We start from the raw sequence: 23,194 nt of genomic DNA, 5'->3' as shown, positions 1-23,194 counted from the left end.
AAATATCTTTGAAATTCTAACATAGAAAGCAATACCAAGACAGCCATTTTCCTTCACAAGCTAACAGCTGTTAGTCACTTATAAGACACTTTACCTGAACACTTCCTGTTCTTTTTTGCTTGTTCATTTAACTGGATCCTTATGTATTTATTTAATTAGTAACCCAGTTTTTAGCAGAGGTGAAATCTGTTTCATTAATGCAGTTCTCACAGCTGTTTTTGCAGGAGCTAATTTTAGTTTCAGTCAGCTGAAAGTCATATGCAAATAAACAAGTGACCTTTTCTGATATGCTTTTCCTTATATCCATTCAAATGGTTTTCCTTCCACATGAAGTGGCACATCACTGAGGTCTTAAGCCTGCCATAAGCATTTGGGACAATGTCATTATTCTTGCTCCTAGATTCTGATGTACTGACTTCCTTAAGTGGTTCTGGTTAACTCTGACCTTGCAAGTGGTGTTGCAGTGCCCTGTGTGGATATCCATACAATTCCAGGGCAGTTAAAACTGATCTAAATCTGGGCTGCCCCGCCCTCAGCCATGCATTTTCACATGCTTTATGTCAACACTGGCACTTATGCAGCCAGGCAGTGAATTCTATTAGTTGAAAAAGAACCTGGTAAGAAGTAATTTGTTTTCAGTGCTATCAGCTGTCTGAATGATTCATTCCTTGATCACATAAACACCAATATCAGGACAAAGTACTGAGGGGAATGAGTATCTGTTGGTACCCTGGCAGGGTGGTACCCCTGGGGCCATAGTAGATAACCAGAGCTGTTAAAAATTGTAAAATTGTACATTACAAGAATCAGAATCCAGGCCTTAAAGTCTGAGCCAGCTGCATGTGCTTGAGTGTGCCCCTATTCCTTGAGGTCTGCGTAGGCACTATGGACATGCCATGCAGAAGACGGTTAAGTGTCCAGATTTCATCGTAATGGAAACTAGTGAACTTAGTGGATAGTGGTGGCAGGAAAATACGGAGTTGAGAGCTGATGCAAACCAAGACCTAACTTCAGCATGGAGTAGGAAACCTGCCAGGGCGTGCACTTTGACCCTGGAAATCAAACATACTTCTGTATTGTGTTGTCTAGACATAGGCAAAGAAATGTGTGGGCAGAAAAAAAATACAGTTCAAATTGATAATCACATTTCTTTCTTTTTTCTCCATTTCTCTTTCTCTCTTTTTTTCCTCTGTGATTTCTGATTGTATTTATTATTAACTCTAGGTATGCCATGTGAATTTGGAAGGTCAACCATTCTACTCCAAGAAGGATAAGCCACTGTGCAAGAAACATGCCCATGCCATCAATGTTTAAAAAAAAGATTTGGAAGTCAGTAATGTTGGGAAAAAGTGATGACTAACTGGGCAATTACGAAGTTGATATCCATGACTAGCATTTCTCTTGGTAAAAGCTAGGAAGTTGATACTTCTGAAGTTTAATTTTAATCTCTTTCTTATAAGCAGAACATGCATTTGCATGGTTCATACAAAAACCTACTGAATGAATAATCAAAAACAAAAGAACTAGTCTATTTGAAAATAGATTATTAGTGCAGCAGTTTGGAGAAATATGGATTAAAACCTGTAATATAAAATGTAATATAGAAATACAGTTTCAAATGAACTACCCACTGCGGTTTTACTGCTTAGACCACACACTAGTGTTTAAGAATAACAGGAAAAGTCCTTCTTGTAATAACTCATTTTCTTCCCTACAAAGAATGAGTAAGTGCTACGTGAACAATAGTATGTAGAACCAAAGGCCATAGCTTTCAAAGAGAAATAAATAGGCTAGGGTTTTCTCTATGAAAAGTGTGTGCTATTCCATTATGTTGTGGTGCTACCTCATAGCATCAAATACTTTAGATTCTTTCCAAATAAGAAGTTTGCCTTGAATGCATATGTAGCTGGGAAGCCTAGGAGACAATGACTAACTTAGTTTGAGAATGAAGTGGAAATAGAATTAATTAACTCCTTCCACACCCCCGTGAGATTGAGAAAAGCAAGTTGGGTCAACCTTGCTAGTGCACTGGGCTTTTACATGGGTGGTAGATACCTCACTTTTAAATCATAATGGAAGAGGGCAACTGGCTTTTCCAGCTTGCTCTTAAATTGAATGGAATAGGGCTGGCTGAAAAGGAAAAATGGCTATTAATTCAAAACCAGATTGCCTTTTCTCTTGTGGAAAAAAAAATATGGAAAGTTGCTTTGGCTTCTAATTCCCATTGATATCAGTGGGAAATCAGAATCTACATCTGGATCTTCACATTGATTAACAATGATGACTCACTTCCATTTACTACAACTAGGAAGTGGTAAATAGCTTGCAAAAGCTCCCTACTCGATCCTACAACTTTCAAGTTGCTCAAACATTTATCAAACATTTTTTTTTTTTCAAAAGAGCAATACTTGTAGTACTGGTAATGATTTTTAATTTTTAATTTTAAATATCAACGACTTTTGCATTGGAGACAACAGTTATGTCTAATAGAAAGTGGACTTAAAATGGAAAGCCTGATCACTATTCAAGTTTTATTAATTTGTTTAAATGAGAATTGTGATTGTGTGTTGACAGCTTGTAGTACTGACAGTTTTGAATTAGTATTGCTGAGGCTGAGTTCTGTGGGCCACATTCTGGTGCCACCTGCACCCTCTTGTACCTTCTGTTTTGAGTAACCAGGAATGACTTGGCATTGTCTGCCTTTTCCCTCCTATGGGTAATGCCCATTTTAAGAAAATAGGTCTTTTTAGTGATGAAAAACTATCCAAAGCTTTGGGGAGAAGTGGGGGAAGGAGGAAATAGAAGAAAATTGGGGTTCTAAAATGTGAACTAAGTTAGCTTGGAGGCAGTCCACATCTTGGAAAAAAATAACAACCTAAACTGCCTGTGGCAATTCTGACATGTATGACCTGAGTTTATTCAGTAGGTATCATAGTTCTCACTGATCTTAGCAGTGATCTGACCTGAGTGCTACAGGGTCAGATTTTTTACGCATGAATTATTCTAAAATTACTACATTATATGCAAAGCCTTTTGTTTTTCTATAGCAAACACATTTTCTGTTTTCAGTCAGTGCTGGGCTGGTTTAAATCTGGTTCCATTGATCACAAAATCCAAAGCTCTGGGCTTATAATATTCTCCAGAAGAATTAACTGTAGTCATGGAAATTAAATAGTGATCAATCATATTTAACTTCATTAAATACCTTTTTAAAACTGTGAGACAATTCTATATTTCCTTTTAATTTTTGAATGCCATCAACAAAATGGTGTGAATTATTCTCTATTATTTAAGAGAATTTGTATCAGCATATTATATACTAAGACTGCATTGAAGATGCTCCATAGGCAGATTTCTGTGTTACCCACTGACTGGGACTAGTCTCTTACTATCAACATCAGACTCTCAAAACAGGGAGTCAGGCTCCTTGGCAGGACACAAAGTACTAGGGCATGTGACGCCTCAGGAGTTTTATGATCTGATCTGTGTGTGTGTGTGTCTCTCTCTCCCTCTCCACCCTCAGTGTCCCTAAAAGCTCCCTCTGCTGTCACTGTTAAGGAGTGAAGGTTGTAACTACGATTCTATCGTAACATTTTGGAGATGGTCAGAGAGGAGCAGATGCAGCTTTGGCAGGGGTACAGTCTGTGCAGAGATGGTGCTAGGCTGCAAGGCTGGGACTGCTCCTTTTCTCCCTGTTTACAAGGAGATTGCCAGCCGAAGTGGCCCAGGTCAGCCTGTGAGGAGCTCAGGTGCACAGTGGTGTGGGACATAGGAGGACTTCCATCAGGGGCAGAGGAAGTGAGGCTTGGATCGGAGAGGGCAGAGCACCCACAACAGCCAGAATGTGGGGGCTTGGGAGGCCTCCAGTTGGGTGTGGAAAGGTGAGGCGTTGAGGAGATGGGGAAAGTCCTTACTGAAGCTGGGGCTGGAGGAAGAGCTAGATAAGGCCAGTTGCACGAAGTTGACATATTAGATACTCGAGGTGGGGCAGAGGGTGAAAGGGAGGAATGGCTAGGATGACTTGCTACAGTCAAGGAAAGGTCTTGTAGCAAGAAATTAGGGTACAAGGAGCTCACATATGAATGTATACAGAAGGGGTGAGCAAGAAAGATCCAGGATCCCACCTAGTAATTTTGAAGTCAGCAGTGCAGAAGGGTGAATGCAATATATGTAAGTATAGCTGAGCTAGCTTGCGGAGTCACAACAGAGAAGATGTAGCAGCACAGACTTCAGTGGGAGCTGTACTAACTTGACAGAGTCCTGAAAATTTCCTTGGACAGTTAATCTGCACTGTAACGCATGCCCTGACTCCAGCTGGTGTCTGAGCAAGTGAGATTAAAGCTAGTTTACATATCACTGTATGAGGTACAGTGATATCTCTGAGTGAAGAACAGAGATACCCTGAGGATTATCATGTAATAAATTTCCTGTTTTGACTTGTGCTGCTTCATAATATGGTCCAAAAGTAGGCAATCCACTTACCTGCCCTTGATATCTATAATAAAATATATTTTTTGCACATATGCGAACCAGAAATTTGTGAATAGTAATATAGTATTTTAACTTTCACAGGGGTAGAATCCCACCTAACTGCTGATACTCTTCTGCCACATCTCACCTTTGTGATATGGGGGGGAAGATGCATAGATAGATCTATAATTCCAAATAGGGCCCTGCAACTATCACTGAATATAAATGCTGTACAAAAATAGTGTTTGCAAGATGAATAATGTGTACTTGTTTATGTTTTATGTCTTGTAACTGATGCCTGGGATAAGTCATAAGTTCCTCTAAATATTTATATTCATTCTAATTATCATGGGACTTTACATAATAAAATAAAGATCCTGGACCTCTGAATGATCAAATAAGAAGACCCGTCTTTTATCTAATTAAAAAGTGTTCAGTTTCTTTTCAGTCAGAGGCTTCAAAAATGATCTTAATGCTTTTTCTCTTTTTCTGCTGTTTTAGCAGAAAAGAGTAAATTAAACATTTCCAAAGAAGACTTTGCTTTTATTATCTGAAAAAAAGCAGAACACTGACCTCTTTTACATGTTAGTTTTTAGTGTATTGGATTCACACATAGCACACTTCTAAAATTAATTTAAAACAAGGAAAAGTATTTTACTTTGGTCCTTCAGTGGTCAGCGCTTTGGGTGAAATGTTTTGTTAAAGGCTACTCATATTTATGTTTAATAATGTGAATGTCCACAGCACTGAACACACTTAGTGTCTAATGCTGGGCACACTAGTATTTATTGGCAATACTTGTCTCCAGGTAGCAGATATTAATTTGTTTAGTATTTATAAACATTGGAATTTGAAACTGAGTGATTTCTTGCCTGCAGTGATCATACTAGAAGTCTAGGTTTTATAAAATATTGACATGTCAACTTGATGCCACAAGTGCCCTTGCTTTTAGATACATATTTTTCTTAAGTTCCTAGTTATTTCAGAAACAGAATATAGCATGGTTTATGAGGTGTGAGTAACTGTACTCTGCATGGATTATCTGTGCCAACATGAATAAAACAGTCTAGTAATAAAAGAAATATACAAATACATTTAAAGCTTTATGATTTGGGTATATTTATTAATATGGCATGTGAACAGCTGACAGCTTTTAGTTATGTAGTACCGATAAGAAAGCGTATACAAGGTTGTATTCTCTACTTCAGATTTGAAAATAAAATTAAAAGCATTGGTTTCAACTTTATTGTATATCAGTCTTGAATGTTTTATTAACCAAATTATGCTGTTTTAAACAAATGTTAGTGTGCTTAAAAGATGTAGTGTACTAACAGTACGTGTTGTAACTTAGCACGACTTGTATATTCACAGACCTTATTGTGTCAACAACTACTGTTTATAGTAACTTTACAAGGAATGGGTAACTTCTGTCTTGGGTTACATGGATGCATCTGAGAACAAAGTTTGATTACCTAAATTCAGGTGGGTGTTCTTCCGTTTCTTAGCAGAAGTGACTTTAAATAATATACAAAATGCTTTAAATGTTCTCATTGAACTCTAGTGCCAAAAAGTACTTCCAAATGAAAGGATGTCTTCGTATAGCAGCATGGCTTATTAGAACAGCCATTTTGTGCATTCCTAATCCACACCCCTCAGGCATGCGGTATTTTTAAAGGTACAACTAATTATATTAAACCTAATTAAAAACTTAGATAATAAATGGACAGACTTGGCTTTCGATGGCATTTCAAAGTACAGCATAAGAAACTGCAACTTTGCACACTCTGATTTTATTTTATACCATAATTTCTGTTTACAGTGTGCTTAAGGTAAAACACAATTCATAAGAATGACTAGAATGTACCCAGTTTGCTGTCAGTTCTGAACTGCTGTTTTTCCAGATTGTCTGTTCTGACCTTTAACCTTTGCACTAGCCATTGGTGCCTAAACAGTGCACCATGATCCCGGGAGAGTTCAGCTGTAGGAAGTGGAAGCAATAGAGGCACAGTACTATGCCAGCTAATAGGGTGCAAAAAGTGAACAGAGCAAAGTTCATTAGAGAAGGACATGGTTCAAAATAGCATGACAGGTGTTGCATTAAGAGCTTCTTAATAGAAGAGAGATTATACTTTGCTCTGAAGAAAATGGTGATTTCAAAACTATAGGCTTTGGCATTGTTTTTCCCCCTAAATAATGAATCTTAAATTCTGCCAGTTTCTGTTGATTAAGAAAGAAAGGAATGTGTGAATGAGATTGCTGAAACCATTATTGAATACACAATGAAATGCTTTGTTCTCTCGGCCAAATCAGAGAGTTATGGATGAGATTCAGATTATATTCAGGCACAAATTCTTTGCCGTATGCATATAAAACATGCCCTTAGATATCTGTTAAAAATACAGTTCCTCCTGTCTTAGGAAGATTGTATCAAAAGAAAACAGAAACAAATGTATTAATAAGGACTGTCAGACTGAGTCACACGATTTTTCTGTGTAATAAGCACAAACTGATTTTTTTTCATAAGAAACTAACCCTTTGAACATGTTTTTCCTTTAAAATTTTCCAGATTTTAACCGTGAGGGAATAATCAATAAATATGCATAAAGTGTCATTAATACATCTTCCTGTGCTGTAAAATATATTATAATCTTGCTACTTTAGAATTCAGATTATTTTCATTAATGACAAAGATGTTATGGAAATTTTTCTGCTTACTATGTGCAGTGTTACTGAAAAAGAGTTGAGGTCTTTCTGAAACTGAAGCTATTATTTATTTTTCCTTTAATTACGAGATGTACATTAAAAAGAAAAATATAACTTTCAGTTTAATAAAGGTGATGGTCCTTGTGGAAGGAATACAGCTTGCTACCAGAAAGCTAGGAAAGTTGCTGTTCTTATGGAACGTTTTATTCTTATGGTGCATTATAGGGGTTGCTCTGGATTTCTAGGAAGCTTTATAAATATCTATATCCATAATCTCAAAGGCTCTCATTTCAGAAGAAAAGAAACATTTACAGTATTTTATTAATTTTAAGATCTAATCATACATAGACTGGAAAATAGTGTTGGGATCAAGGTTTAGCTTGGTTTAAAGACATCTTAATGCTGATGAATGCAACCATGCATAAATTCATGTATGGAACGTGCGTGAATTGAAACAGGAGACTCTACTCAGAATTGAGTCTCTGGCTCCCTTTAACTGGATGCACTTTATACTTGCAGTATTTCAGCCTAAATTGTTGGAGTTGTATAGTCTATTTACTATACGTAGCATAATAATAAAGCATTAAACTGTATGCACTCAGAGACCTAGCTTTTGTTGTCAGGTATTTGTGCTTTATGAGAGAGCTCCTCTAGACTTGGCATAGCATGGGAGATGTGGGAGCAGAAAGGAGGGCACGCTTTCAAAAATCTGGCTTCATATAAAAAACACACCACTTCAGATGACAAGTAAGAACTTTATTTATGCATTATAAACAAAAAACAATTACATTTCACAACCAGATGTTGTTCTGCAGTACCTAATGCCGGTGGTAGGCCTGCATCTTCCATGACCATTTTTCTTTTTCTTCCGGGAAATTCTATCCCGTGCTGATTCTGAGGACGTAATAAATTTGTCTATGTTTTCTGCACATGTGGAAACCTGAACTGAGTTACTGTTACACATGCTTGCAAGCTGTGTAATAGTTTGGGGTAGGAAGCAAAGTAATGTGCTGTGAAGCTAGTGGAAATGTACTCAGCCTAATGCATCCTGGAAATACCAGATTTACTGAGATTTATTGTGGATACACAATATATATGACACTTAGCGAAAGTTTCTGCTTTACTGGATGTACATTACACAGCATCTATGCTACACTGCGCATACTTTTGGCCAAAAAATCATTGCAAGAAATGTGGTAGTCCTAGCCAGAGGGGTTCAGGTTCTAGCTGTCACATCAAATATAGCGTACCTGAATCTAAACTCTAGTTATGGAATAATGACAGAGCACAGTTAGCTTTTGAGACAGTATTTCCAGTGCCAGCTGCTGCAGCAAAAGAAGGAGAATACAAGTGTATTTTATGTGGATGATGATTTTCTGCCATCTGTATTATGTAGACCAGTTTCTGCAATGGCAGCTCTTCTGAGTTGGCATTCTGCGATTACTTTTCTATGACCCTGACTAGACTGAATTAAAATTTGCAAAGATTTCGGTTCATTTGACAGAATTTATTTGTGCTCATGTTGAAGGACTCCACTATTCCCCCACATCACTTATTTGGTGATGTTACACATCTTACGGATTTTAAACAGGCTGGTGGTGTTAATTACACCTATGCATGCCTATGGTTAGGGGGAACATCCTGAGAGATTAAATTCTTAGTAGCAAATACAAAACACGTTATCCCCCTTTTATAGACTTATGTGGCTGTTGGAGACGTCACTGATTTTCTAAGCCATCACAGAAGCTGCTCTCTGGAAGCTCCCTACGAAGAAAAGTTCAGTGTTATTAAAAAGTAGATATTAAAGTTTGGGGGCAGCATATATCACTAGGGACCAGATTTGCACTATTTTGTACAACCTCAAACAGTCTTTGCTCTCACATAGTTCTCACCAAAAAAAAAAAAAAGCGCATAACAGAAATGCTGGGCTGTTACTACTGCTTCCTAACTCTGGGTGAGACTTCTCATCCCATCCCCCTCCAGCTTCGGGAACTTTATTGGCACAGAAGGATATAAATTACATCTCTGTGTGCCAGCTTCAGAGAATCTGGCCACAAAAACTTAAGCTGAGAAGATTTTTACTCATCCTGCTAACGAACAGTGACAAAGTCTTCTGGTTTCTTCTGATCTAGTAACATTAAAAGAAAAAGGAACAATCTTCAAGCCAAATGTTTGGTTTGGACTTTTCATTATTAAGTTCCACTACTTAAAAGTAAACCATCCCTATCAAAGAGGGCACATGTGAAAAGAGTAAAGTTAGATATAAATGTAAGAGTGTGAAAACGTAGAGAGAAAGTGCCGTTAACATTACAATTAACCACCCAATTTACCCTTCCTTTATTCATCACAGGATAATTCATTGTAACTGGATTAATGGTGAAAGGTTCAGTAATAGGTCTTCCTAAGGAAACAGGAGCAGTGTATCAGGATATCCTTTTTCCGCCCCAGAGTACCAATACTTTCAATTTTATATACAACGGAAGCAATTAATTGTAACACAAAGAAGCACAGCTGCGTTTCCTGATGGTCACACGTGCAATAGCTACTATTGTTTAGCATTTTGAATGTGTACGCTGAGAGCTGTTCAATTGCTTTGAACATTTTATATTTTGGGTAGTAGCTTTTGAATTTATAATGGCATTTTAATATGCTACTATCTTAGATCCAATCCTGCATTCCTAATCAGGTAATGTTTTGCTGATGTCAGTGGGAGCTTGAACTGAATTAGGTATAGCTGCCAAATCCAGAGATTTGCAGACACAGGCCATTTCTCACTGGAAGCAAAGGAGGTTACAGATTGTTTGTCGGGAGTTTCTTTTAGTTGCACGTGATGTTTTTTTTAAACTTGTTCAAGTTCCCGTACATATTCAAGTATCTTCAAGACTGAGGGAGAAGAGCTTAATTTCTATGCTTTTAATTTCATTACATATTTTTAGATTGATTAGGTGGCTGCTGTGACTGAAATACAAGCATATCTTTTTCTTTTTGATTTAGTAGGACCTGTATTACATTGTTTGTGTGAGAGTAGGGAAAAAAAGAGGTAAATGAGAGTATTTTGCTGCATTTCTTCTTATTTACTGGTGATGCATTCATGGTTAATTATAATTATTTGGTTCATTTGTTTTGTATAGGATTCAGATCTCTTTCATTCTAACAACCTTGGAACACAACATTTTCAGTTCTGTAAATGTCCCTCTTTGTAAATCCCAACACTACCCACCATAGCTGCCAGCAACAAAGCTGCCTGAATCCACACCTCTTGAGGACAAAGTTATATCAAGACAGACATTTTTCTGTACTATAAAGAGTTCTCCTTGTTTAACAGCAGGCTAAAAAAGATTTTCTATTTTAGCATTCAGTTTCTGTAGCTGAAAAGGACAGTGGTCAAGAACTGAATTATTTATTAAAAAGGCTTGGAGAGATGAAGCCTCAGCATCAATAGGAGAAAAGCTAATAGGAGATGGTTTTGGATCTAAGGATTACCCAAACTTGTAACAAACTTGTAACTAACAAACGCCTCCTACAATAAAAGGTAGAGAAGCACAGATATATGTTAACGTATTATAAATATTCTCAGAGAGAAGCTGATAATTAAAGCTTCCTTGCAGATCATTTGGCACTGCAGAGTGGCAGTTAATTCTGAATATCATTTTAAAAATCAGCACTAGACTCTAACCCTAAACACTTAATCTTGTGAGAGCAAATGAAGGCTTTCTATATTTTATTTGCCTGCATATAGGGGAAAACATATTCCTAGCTCTCAAAAAACAAAACAACAAGAAAAAACAAACACGAAGCTCAACAAGGCATAGAAAGGAAAAAAAAAAAAAAAGAAAAAGCAACAGGAAATTTGGTTCTTGACTGCAAAATGTCTCCTAGAGCACTTGTAAAATCAGGCAAAACACTCCCATTACTACACCCTTGGCAAGATGCAGTTGTGGTCCCTACTACAGGGCTCATTAAGGAATCCATTTGCATCCTCCAGCAGCTGCCTAAGGCATGTCACAGGTACAGACAGCTCTTACGTCCTCCTTCCTCGCTGTCTGCGTGCACAAGGCTAAAGAAGAATCTGGTTGGCAGAGACCAAGAAGGAACCCTGGAATACACCAAGTGCTTCACTGTGGGAAGAGTTTCCTGTTTCCTCCCGCCTGTGCTCTGCACATGCAGCTGGCACTCTCTGGAGTCTCTCCCAGCGCTCTCCAGTCCTGCCCCGTGCTCGGTTCCACATCACGCCTTTTGGGCTGAAGGTTCCCCGGGGCTTGCAATGCTGATGAATACTTCCTCCTTTTTAATATCAGTGCTTCATGAGCACAGATTTTTGCAAAACACCTTCCCTCACAGATTGATTCTGCCTTATCGAATTAATTATGCTTACATTTAAAACACTTAATACAACCCATGACATGTCTAACTAATAGACAGCTCAATTAATCTATAATCAAAAGAATGTGTTTTCAGGTAAAACAATTCTGGAAAAAGGCAAAGCCAGATTCACATCATTTAAAGTGAAAAAATTGTGTCCCTGTCTGAAGGGTAATATTCTCTTAATATGTAACATGGAATATTTATTTTGGTAACAGTAACAAAGAAGCACTCATCTAATTGCAAACAGTTTTCAAAAATGCATTTGGACCACAGATTTTAGACATATGAATTCCAGAGACTGAAGTGAAGAAGGATCTACAAAGATAATGTCCTATCACATGGATGACCTTCTACCTATACATACGCCTTTGTTCTTAACGATCTTTTGATATTTAAGATTTGCAGTTCCCAAGTGATTCCAAGAACTAATAAGAAATTTCTGGAGAGGAAATGACAAAGAAAGCAGCTGGAAGGCTATCCAAAAATCATGATTTTATTTTTGTAATACAGCTCTCTTCATCCTGACAGTCTTGAACTGCTCTTTCTGTATTTCATGCTAGGCTTCCACAGCCCGTCCTGGCCAAATGTAGAATGAACACGTTTATTTTCAGTGTTTCTGACTGCAGTGTCTGTGAGTGTTGCTCCATTAACAAAATAAATACCTCATGTTACCAGAACCTGACGTGTCCAAGTTTTTGCAGATTCCTAAATCCTGACCAGGTGAGATGTCTGTTACTGATAACTAGGTGACTGGAACCCTGCGTCTTTCTGAGTGCCTATCACCTAAAGTATTCGTCTTTGATTTAAACAGGTATCTCTACCTATCCCGCAAGGTAAACAGACCAAAACAGAACAAAACAGGTTTGATTCTTCGTGTTATCCTTGACAAAAATCTGAAGTTAAATTTTCACAGTTACTCTCATTAGGGGAAATACAACTAGGCTCTTGCATCACCAGGTCGAACGTCTCGTGCATCAGCATTGGCCGGCAATCCCCTCTTCTCACACAGCTGTATGACTGTCAGTGCAGAATTTTAGTCTAAACACATTGTTTTCATACTTTTGTTGTTAATCCATATGTTTCAAAAAATCAGTTTATACCTACACAAAATTGGAACCATACTGTAAGTCCTGCACTGTTTTGAAAGATACCAGTACTTTCCACGCGATGTTTCATTAGACATCCCTCACAATCCTGTGATCCAAATACCTTTTAAGGTTGTTCCGATTCATCATTTTACATCAAGATTCAGCTCTGTCTCCTACAGCCCATATATTATGATAACGTAGTTTACTTTTACTGAATTTATTTTGTGATTAAGACTAGTATTTACACAGCCCGATACTCCTTACTAATGCAGCAAAAAGACACATTGGCATGGCCATGCAAACCTCATCCTCAGCAACATTATTTCTGACCTGACAGGGGCTATCACTTGAGTGATACCACTTCAGTGCCTGAGTGCCTTAAAAAGTAGCAGCTGAGCCAGTAACTTCTGTGATTTGCAAATTTACTTATCAGAAATTGGTTGAAAATGATCTGTTTTGTACAAAGTTCGAAATAGATTTGTTTCTGTCAAACAACTTTCAAGGCTAGTGGCTTTTGCTGAATCCAGGCTCGCTGGATTCAAATCACTATCCAACATCTGAGAAGCCCAGGACTGTATTACCACGCAGATTATTATTTAAAGAGATGCTAGCTCAAACAGCTTTGGTTCTGCTTGGGAGCACACACACGCATGTTGCATTCTTCTTCCATATTGAGTGTCTATTCTGTTGCTATAATCTGATAGTAGACAGAGTGGAGGAACAGCAGACTCATATTTTCCTTTGAAATTATAAACATAAGCATACAAGTTCTGTATTGCTTGGCATGAACACTGTGAGCTTTTCTTTCTTGCAGGCTGTCTTTGTTTTCGACACCAATGGATTTTTCTGCATCATCAGATTTTTTTTTTCCAAAAGTCTAGTAAGGCAAGACCTGTATTTTTAAATGCCGCTCACTGTAGTATCTGGCCACCTACAGTTACTAGGTGTGCCTTTAATTGCCTGCATTTTAAAAGAGTCTGCAAAGCTGATAGGTTTGAAATTACATTTCCTCTTTTGTTTTGCTATATGGGACGGTGTGCAGGCTAAGCACTTGCCTAACAATCTGTGCGTACAATGCATGTGGACTATAGCGAATGTGAGAGCGCTGAGGTGCCATCTCTGGAGTGGAGTACACAATACAGATCCTATCTGATACTAGCACGCAAACTAGAGCTGGACCGCGGAAAGGCCCTCACAGTGAGCAAACCAGCGTCTCCCACAATATAAGCACATGTGGCTGTTTGGAATCCGTGAGTGAGATTGCTTCCCAATTGGTTACTCTCTAGAAACAGTTTATCTGGGCAGGCATCTTGACACTAGCAATTCCTGATGATTAAAAGGTGTTTGGGGCTACAGCAAAGGGAAAGTCAGTAGGTTTTTGTTATCCATATGCCCCCATAGCTGGCTTCGCGTACAAAGTTCTTGATGCAGAAGAACCATGTAATGGGACAACTGAAAGGCAAGACCATGTCAACAACACAACCGCTGCCACTTCGCTGAGTGAAGGATTAAAAACAGCAGGCAGGGTGGGAACTGTGCAGCCTCCTTGTCATATGGCACACTGTCATTAAGGCTCCTTCTGCGCTGCTCTTGGGAGACATCCCTTGAAGACAGACAGACAAATTGTTACTTTGGTAATTTGCCCTAATGACGAGGAGCTTGGAAATGCAATGCAAATCATGGCCTTTAGCAACCTTATCAGCGAGCAAAGAAGCTCATTGCACGAGTTATAATGTATTCCAATCTAACTAACCGGGCTTATTCCTTTAGAGATAAAGGAAATGGAAGAAAGCAAATAATTCTGTGCTTTGCAGCGGCACTCTCATGCCTCACAGAGGCACTGGAACGCCAGGCTTCTCAGGGCTATTTTTCCACAGAGCCAAAAGGCCCGTTCGAGGCCCTCATTTTTCCACACGCAGCTGCTCGCCGGCCGCCCGACCGCGCACGCAGGCCCCCAACCCGCCTCGCACACAGGCTGCCGCACTCATCCCCCGCACCACCTACTCCGCGGGTCCGGCAGCCCGTCCCTCCTCCAGCCGGCGGCCGCATCCCGCCTCCGCCGCTCCTCCCCGGCCGCCCCCCGCTGAGGGGGCGGCGGGGCCCGGGGCGCAGCGCCCAGCCGGCTGAGGCGGCGTTGGGCCGCGGCCCGCGCTCCCGCCCGAGGAGGGGCTCCGGGGGAGGAAAAGCAGGCCCGGCCGGTTCCTCCCGGCCAACGTTATCCCGGGGAGCCCGTGGGGAGGGACGGGGGGAGGAGGAGGAGGAGGAGGAGGAGGAGGAGGAGGAGCGGGGCGGCCGCCGCCGCTCTGAGGGGCCCCAACGGCCGCCCCCCAACGGCCGCCCCGCGCGCCACGAGGGGGGGGGGAGGCTCGCGCCCGGCGCCCCTCAGCCGCCGCCGGAGGGCGGGGGGCGGCGCGAGGCGGCCGTTGGCCGTCGGGCTGCGCGCGCCCCCGCTCCCCCTCTCCCTCCCTCGCGCCGTGCACGCGGCCGGCCGCGGCCCCGCCCCGCGCCGGGAGCGCCCGCCCGGCACCGAGCCTGCGCCGAGCCCGCCCCGCCCCGCGCCGCCCCGCCCGCCCCCCCCGGCCCGGCCCGGCCCGACCCGTCCCGACGCGCGGCCGCCGCTGCGCACCCGTCTCGGCGGAGCCGCGGGGCCCCGGCGCGGCCTGCGGGGCAGCGGCAGCCTCCCTCCCTCCGTCCGCCCGCACCCCGACCGCGGAGGATGAGGAGCCCGCAGCGACGGTGAGTGCGGGGCCGCGGCCGCGGGTGCCGGCGGAGCGCCCCGGCTCCGTCCCGTCCCGTCCCGTCCCGGTGCCTCGGCGCCGCCGATCGGCCGCCTCCGCCCCGCCGCGGCGCTGGGGGCGCTGCCCGCGGCCCGGGACGGCTCCTGCGGGGGCCCGGGGGCCGCCCTGCCGGCCGCCATCGCCCTCCCTCCGTCCCCCCGTGCCGCCGGGCCCTGCCCGCCCGCCGAGCCCCAAGCCCGAGATGGGAGCCCAAGCCTCGGGAGGCTGAGGCGCTGCCATGGCGCCCTGCCGGCCTCCCGCCGAGCCCGCGGCGCTGCGTTTTGTCTCGGCTCGGCAGCGGCGGGGGTCGCGGTGGGCCCACGCCGCGGTCGCTGTGGTTCTGCGGGGCCATCGCCCCTCCGAGGGCCCCGGTTGTGCGCGGTCCGTACCCGGCTGTTCTCCGTGGCTCTTCGGGGCCTGTTGCCCGTGGGAAGGTCCCCTCTCGGAGGTGGGAGGCTCGGCTGGATCGAACACGTTTTCTGGTTAGTGGCAGAACCTCGTCCTCAGATACAAACCTACATGAGACCACCATACGTTAAAATACTTCATTTTAGTCTATATCCACTGAAACCCCCATGTTGTGGTATTTGTAGCAGTCGGGATCAAGTTCTTGTTGACGGCAGGTGTCCGCAGGAGGCAGGGTGTTGTTGCCGTACATCTGTTACTTCCTTAGAGGTGACTGGTTTGTGGTGTCGCTGCCCCTGGGTTTTGTGTGTATGAGTGGGCGCGCACGCCCCGGTGGGCTTTGAACGTGAAGTTTTGTAGAGGATCTTCTTTTGCAGCCATGAGTTTCAGCTGCCAGGCTTTCGTGTGTCCCACTGGCAGCTCTCTTGCAGGGACAGTGAGTTTATGTGGCCGGACCTGAGTCTTAACCTTTGAAATCATGAAGTTGTTCGGGTTTGGAAGGGACCCCTGGCTGTTACCGGGTCCAGCCCCTACTCAAAGCGGAGAAGGCAGCTGTTGGTAAATGGCTAGCAACGAATACCCCGGAGGTTGGAATTCACTGATCAAGTGGAGCTTCCTAAACCCAACGTGTGGCATCCAACTCCCAGTGGTTTTGATGGTGCTCATCAAGACCCTTGCAATGAGAATTGAATGCTTTGTTATGAGAATTATAAATACATAATATTGTACAGTAAGTGATAAATGTGCTTTTTCTGGGTGCCTGAATTCAGGAATGAAGGGTCTAAAGCATAAGTGATGTGACCAAAGTCAATAACTGTATTATACGTAGTAGTTGGCATGCTTATTGAACTACTACAAGTTAGGGCCAGCCAAATTTTGATCCCATTTAGGATTGAATGTGGTGCTTTTTCAGATGTGCACTACACCAAGTCAGCTAGCTTCTTTTAAAATGGATGTTTGCTGTAGATGAGCATTGCTGTGGTATGAAATGCCATGGAGGGTTGCGCTGTGAAAGAAAAGCGCTCTGAAGAACCAGTGCATGGTTCTGTCTGCTTCCTGCAGTCCTGAAAAGCAAGCAGTTGATGGATGGCTTGATTCTTTTTTTCTTGGTTTAAAATTAGGAATGACGGTAATGCTGTATTTGTTCTCCAAGAAGAAGTATAGAGATTACACAGCTATGCGATGTATTTAAAAAAAAAAGTAGGGAAGGATTTGCTTGAATATTCACTAACTTAAATTTTAATGAGAAACCAATGCAGGCTATGTGTATATTTTAAAAGAATAAATGGCATTGAAAATAGTGGTATTAACTCTGATGGAATATCTCTTAAATTGTGCATCAGTCAATATAACTAAGAACTTCTACAGCTTTCCAAAGCAGTGTCAGGCACAAATGTGTTACAGATACAGTTAAGGGTTTGAATACATCCCCTTCATTGAAGGGATCAAAGAACAGATTATATTGGTGCTTACACTGATTTTGGTATAGCCAGGCTTTCCAAAAGGACCAAACTCACCTCCAAAGTCCTTAAAAACAAAAAAAAGGAGAAGAACAAGCCCTCTGTTTCGTTGTGGCTGGTAACCTCTATCATGAGGACAGCGCCTCTTTCCAATGGCAGGTAAACGTGTGACATGTGGAGCTGCTGTAACTTCTTTGGTCAGCTGGGTGGATAAACGAGACAAGGCAGGATGTGACGGGGATGTGTTACACATGGGGACCTTTCTCCTGTGTTTGTCAAGCATCAGCTCAAGTCTCATCTGTCTGGGTATTTGGGAAAGCTTCTTGTATTTCTTGGTTCCCCAGTTTGTTTGTTTGTTTTTAAAAGAGCATGTCTTCAGTGCCTAAGTTTTGCTTCATGTACCTTAATATTTTCCGTAAATAAATCATGAAAAGGTCACAGTAATTTAAAGATAGATCACTTCAGAGCTGTTGTATGGACTCTTAAGCATTGATGGAGTGCTTAGAGCCTTGTTTCACTCATTAACATTCCCAAAATGCAGGGTTTGGGGGTGGGGGGACAGTGTGTGCTTAACTTGGACAGCAAACTTGCCTCTAGCTGATGATTTAGTGTTTTTTTCTTTCTTGAACAAGATCTGCAAAATCTTCTGCAGTTGCTCTACCAAACTCTTGCTGATTATCCCTAGTCATGGTGATGTCATGGAGTTTCTGTGCCTTCTAAAACAGTTAGTACTTTAAAGGGAAAGCAGGGAATTTCTTCTCTCTTTCTTGTAACACTTACAAATCGCAGTGAAGTCTGTAGAGTGGTTGATTTTCTCAGACGGTTTTATTTATTCAAAAACTGTTTAAAAACAAATGCAGAATTTAGCCTGCTATATTGTATCCTAAAAAATAATATGGAGATTGTAATAGGTTATCCTTGAAATAGGGCAAAATGTTGAAGTAGTCACCTCATTTATCTTAACTGGAGAGCAAACATCATGTTAGCATTCTTAATATTCTTATTAATGATATACACCCAACAGCCATTTTGTGAGGGGCTCAGTCCAGAAAGGTATGCTCAGTACTTTTCACTCTGGGTATTTATTTTGTGCCGCCACCCCCGCCCCCCCCAAGCAATTTTCACTCTAGTCTTCAATATTGAGAATTTAATTCTTCTGTAGGGAGGGTGAATTTTAGGTTCCTCTTGTTTCTCTGAGAGGCGGTGTCCCGATCCGTGAGGCAGTAGGGTGCAGCCTCGGGAGGGTCCGATCAAGGTGGAGCAACCACTGTTGTAGTGGTTTGGGTAGATTGAGAGGATGGAAGACTTCATTCGTGTTACGGTAGAGATAAGATGTGTTAGTTTCTGATTATGGCGCCGTTGTTTCAGCTGTACGAGGATGCTGTAGACGATATGATCATTATCTCTCAGATTTATAATCCAGATAGCTTTACTCCTCGCCTTTTTCTAATGGGTGTCATGTAGTTGCCTTCCTATTTCATTTGAGTTCTGCGCATTTCACTCGGCTTGACTGTTATGTGATGGCGTAGTAAATAAAAATAAGTATTAAAGCAGGAAAATCGATTCTAGTTTGTGAATGTGTTAAAATGCATAGGTTGTATAAGTAAAAGTAGAAGCAACACCCAAGACTTAGTTAAGGTCCAGCGTGTTACTGCCTCAGAGTTTCTCCCGATGCGCTCTATTGTTGTAGTGCAGTGGGCTGGCTGGATGGAGCGCTTCCTGTGAGCTCATCGCTGGGACCAGTTGCACGTACTGAATTCACTGGTGTTGTGTTAGTTGGGGGAAACAGCGTTCTGAATAGCATGAAGGGTATGTGCATTATTTAAATACTTTAAAAGGTTCCGATACGATAAAATCTGTGAAGTAATAGTTGGTGGGGTGTGGTACCTGCAGCGTGCAGCTCAGCGCTCTGATACTTCTTTTTCCCCCAAACGGAATTTCCCAAAATAGAGATGAAAATGTGGTAGCTTTAAATGTGAGTTTTATTACGTGGTAGGTTGGCTGTACATTAAAAGGGGAAAAGGGCAGTATTATTAATTCAGATCAACAGTATTGTGGCTTAATTTCTGCTATACGTTATAACTGCAGCAACTCTTCACAGAAGTTTGAAATCACATTTTCTCCATGTTTCTTCAGTTAATTGTTTTTCATGGTGGCTTCAGTCAACTTCCTTAGCATAAAACGTGAAAGCAGCTAGCATTTCTTTGGCTGTATTCCCTCAGTTCACCACCTTACAGGGGAGAAAAGAAGTGTCAATCTTACTGTGTTTTGGCTGATACAAATACAAGCAGATGTATCAGGGATAAGTTGGGAAGATATCAAAGGAAGTCTCAGAAGTCCAGAATACAGACCTGGTTTGTGGAAACTATTTCCTTTTCGCTGTTGTAGGTGTTGAAATTTTCTGTATTTGCTCTTCCTGAAGTCTCTTGCCTTTACAGGGTTAATTATTAACCACTCTTTCTTGATTTGAGGGGGGAGAAAAACACGTTCATGCACCTTCACACCTCCCATGTAAGAGCCTGATCCCAAAGTTGACTGGAAATCAGTGGTAAATCGTTATTGTGAACTTAAAATCAAAATGATAATTGATAGGTTTTGGAGCCGTGTCTGTCACGTTTTCCAAGCTGAACCAGTGATTCTATTAGTGATAATTTTTCTTTAAAACTCATAGTGTGTACCCTTTTAAGAATGACTGGATCATTGATGCCCTGGTCTTCTGCTTTGGTTAGCTGAATGAATTTTTTTTTTGAACTGTGCTGACTCCATTTCCATTTTTTGGTGCTACTTTTACATGAATCGAATCTTTACTGAATTAATTGAAGTTGACAGACACTGGTATTGGTTTACACTGATCTTAATGTTTTGTAACACTGTTTTGGTACATGGTGAGTTACATTTAAAAAAAATAATTACAAGTACAGTTTCTTTAATACAACTCTTTTTAGAAAGAATGAGGAATTGGAATGCTTTCCTACCGAAAAGTTAGGGCAGAGGGCTACGGTGAAGTGCAGGAACATTCCCATATAGCTGATATTCTTTAGTTTCCTGCTCTTAAAATTTCATGGAAGGAATGCAGTGAGAGAGACTTGCCAATTTGGGTTGAACCAGGAACTGTGAAATAAAACCCGACCCAGACGGGACAGTTTTTATTCAAACCCGAGCCTCTGTTGAACTGTCTGTTTTTGTTCCGCCCCTGGCCCTGCTTCACTCCCCCACCTCTCTTCAAATTCACAAGTTTTTAAAAGTAGAGATGTTTCCAATTTAGAAAATTATTTTGGCGTAATGAACTAAAACAGAAAGGAGGGGACTAAACTGAGGGAGGTCAAAAAACAGATGGAAATAGAAAATCTGAAAACATCTAGTAAAAAAAAAAAATCACCCTTGAAATAATGGAATCTAAATGCTGAAATTATACATCTGCTCGGCAGCTGTGCATTCCTCAGGCAGGGGTTCTGCTGCAGAAATGGCATTGGTAAACTTTTTCTCAGAGTTTCAAATGCTGTTGTGTAATATTTATGCCTCTTTGGAATAGTTCAGGTGATAGTCTTAGAAACCTATGGGGGAGAACAGAGGTGGAGGGACGAGGTGGTAAAGCGGTGTAAGAATGCCCTTTGTCAGCAAGCATCTGTAGCATTTAGCCTGTCCTCTGCACGAAGGTCTGTGACTTTCTTTCTCAGTGGTTCTTCGTGAGTATCTTTTAATCTCAGCTGGCTTTTAATTTCAAAGGTGAGTTGGTCACAGAAAAAATAACCAAATAAAAACACATGAAATGACAGTGCACTAGTAAAAGAAGAATGGTACAGATAAAGAAACCAGTCTCAAGAGTTTTGCTCCCAGCAATGCCCAGCGTTAGCACTCCGGAGGAAAGCGTGAGACAGTCTGCAGCAGGCAACTGTGGAATTACACCACTCTGTGGCAGCTTCTCCCTAAATCCCAATAACCCGAAGCTACTGGAGACATTACATATGTTTATGTATCCACAGCATGTTTGTATACACTATCTTAGTATTTTAGAGTTCTGGTTTTAATTGAAAATGTCTTCATGAGCTATTAAGATATAAAAGTGTGTAATTTTACATCTTCCTTTGTGCTGTTTTTTTCTTCCTACTGATAGCATTGGTTTTAATCAGTTGCTTGTTGATACTGAAATTTACTTTTATTAGAATAGGCCTATGAGCGCGGGTTATAGAAACAGTGATTTACTTAGTGTAAGAGCCTGTGATGGCCTTTTGTGCTGTAAAAAGGTTACAACCAAGATAATTTTGCTTCAAAGAATTTGGGCCCAAATTTTAAACATTGAGTTTATGTAACATACTACTAAAGGTGTTTTTTTCAGAAATTGAGAAAAGAAGCTCTGAGTGAACCGCAAATACAGGTGACGGTCTCTAGAGGATTTGAAAGAGCAGAAATAGGGCTTGGGGCAGGAGGGCTCAGGCAGAAGGACACAAGGCAGCGGGACAGCGAGGGAGGTTGGATGGATTTGAGCTCTGCAACACAGGAGGGGGTGAGGTGGACGCTGGGTGCTTCCTTCCCCCTGAGCCCTCCTCCAGCAGATGGAGAACTGCTCATCGTTCTCCATTTAATACTGCATCGCACCTCTTTCCTTTCTATCTGTACTTTTCCTCCCAGGAAGTAGTTGGCTTTCCATTGTTGTCACTTTTTGTTTCTCCCTCCAGCATCTCTGACCTCACCACAGTGTGATAGGAGGTTTCCACTGCTGAAGCTTTGTCAGCGTGCCGGTTCCCTCCACACAATTTACTACTTGTATTTGCTTCTTTTGATTTGACTCCACTTGCCACATACTGGGAACAAACAGGAGAAATCAGAGGTGTGCGTGCGGCCGCATGGCCACCGTCCCACTGAGATCCTGCGGTGGTACAGGCTGGGGACTGGCCTTGCAGAAAGGGCCCTGGGGTCCCTGTGGACGAGCGGACCCTACGCCAGCAATGTGTGCGTGCAGCAAAGCAGGTGAATGGTGTCCCGGGCTGCGCTGGGAAGCGTTGCCAGCAGGTCGAGGAACGCGGTTGTTCCCTTCGGCTCGGCACCGGTGAGACCTGTCTGTGCTCCCCGTACACGACAGACGGGTGGCTAGTGACGGACCGTGATGGTGCTGAGGGACTGGAGGCCCTGTGTGTGCGGTGGGGCTGAGAGAGCTGGGACAGCTCAGCCTGGAGAAGAGTGCTCGGGGGCGTCTTACCAGCGTGTATAAATACCTGAGGGGAGAGCGTAAAGGAGACTGCACCGGAGTCTCCTCGGTGGTGGTCAGTGACAGGACACGAGGCAGTAGGCACAAAGTGGAATATAGGAAATTCCATTTAACCGTCAGAAACAGTCTTGTGCCTTTTAAAAAACAAAAACAAACAAAAAAAACCTGTGAGGTTAGTCAAACAATGGATCAGGTCACCCAAGAGGGGCTGAGGAGTTTCCCATCTTAAGAGATATCCAGAACGTGACCGAGAGCGACTCTGGGCGGTGTGAGGAAGCTCACCCTGCTGTGAGCACTGGGCAGTTCTTAGGGGTTGCTTTCCACAGCATTCATTCTCTGTCTCTGTAAATCTGGCATTAGTTGGTGGGTCTTAATTTACTGAAACCTGTTTTAACCTAGACAAATTTAGGTATTCCCTTACATTCTTTCTTCCTTAAATCCTTGGCTTTTCATTATCTTTCCTTCTGAATTTCTCAGAATATTATCTTTCAGTTTAGCCTTTCATTCTTAATTTTTTCATGCCTACTGCCACGTCAGTTGCAATTTCTGTTGGTTTGTTTCAAGTTGGATGAGTAAGGGAGCCATGTCTCTCAAATACTTCGGCTGTTGTGTGGAGTGAACAGATCCTCTACCTCCTCCATCTACTGTGCCATTAACCTGGGCTAGCATTTGTTGTACCCCTCTAAGTTAATTCAGGCCGCTAGTACAGCAGACAACTAA

The 23,194-nt window shown here is 42.2% G+C and overlaps 2 protein-coding genes and 1 long non-coding RNA gene across 7 annotated transcripts in view; 2 read left to right on the top strand and 1 right to left on the bottom strand.

Annotated features, from left to right (window-relative positions):
• The window catches only part of LDB3 (LIM domain binding 3), a 121,802-nt gene extending 116,091 nt beyond the window's left edge, over positions 1 to 5,711 (top strand). For all 4 annotated transcript variants that reach the window (XM_083845383.1, XM_083845382.1, XM_083845384.1 and 1 more), the window contains one exon: positions 1,225 to 5,711. In XM_083845383.1, coding sequence (XP_083701509.1) covers positions 1,225 to 1,314 — 90 coding nt within the window. In that variant the 3' untranslated portion in view covers positions 1,315 to 5,711. The remainder of the gene's footprint in view (positions 1 to 1,224) is intronic.
• Positions 1,225 to 15,070, bottom strand: LOC310902968. The gene is made up of 2 exons (XR_014587164.1): positions 14,631 to 15,070; positions 1,225 to 14,229 (listed from the first exon to the last, which is right to left on the bottom strand). It is a non-coding gene; the product is annotated as an uncharacterized lncRNA (long non-coding RNA).
• A 124-nt stretch (positions 15,071 to 15,194) lies between these two features.
• BMPR1A (bone morphogenetic protein receptor type 1A) overlaps positions 15,195 to 23,194 on the top strand; it is an 82,397-nt gene continuing 74,397 nt past the window's right edge. Inside the window, exon 1 of one of the 2 annotated variants that reach the window (XM_083845366.1) lies at positions 15,195 to 15,362. The gene's annotated coding sequence lies outside the window, so the exon portion shown is untranslated. Of the gene's footprint in view, positions 15,363 to 15,650; positions 15,886 to 23,194 lie in introns of those variants that run through there. The other variant, XM_083845367.1, reaches the window with a different exon arrangement.

The sequence above is a fragment of the Anser anser genome, assembly GCF_964211835.1.
Source record: "Anser anser genome assembly, chromosome: 7".
NCBI classification, from domain to species: Eukaryota; Metazoa; Chordata; class Aves; order Anseriformes; family Anatidae; genus Anser; species Anser anser.
Note: the sequence above shows the minus strand (reverse complement) of the source record. Positions and strands in the feature narration are given on the sequence as shown.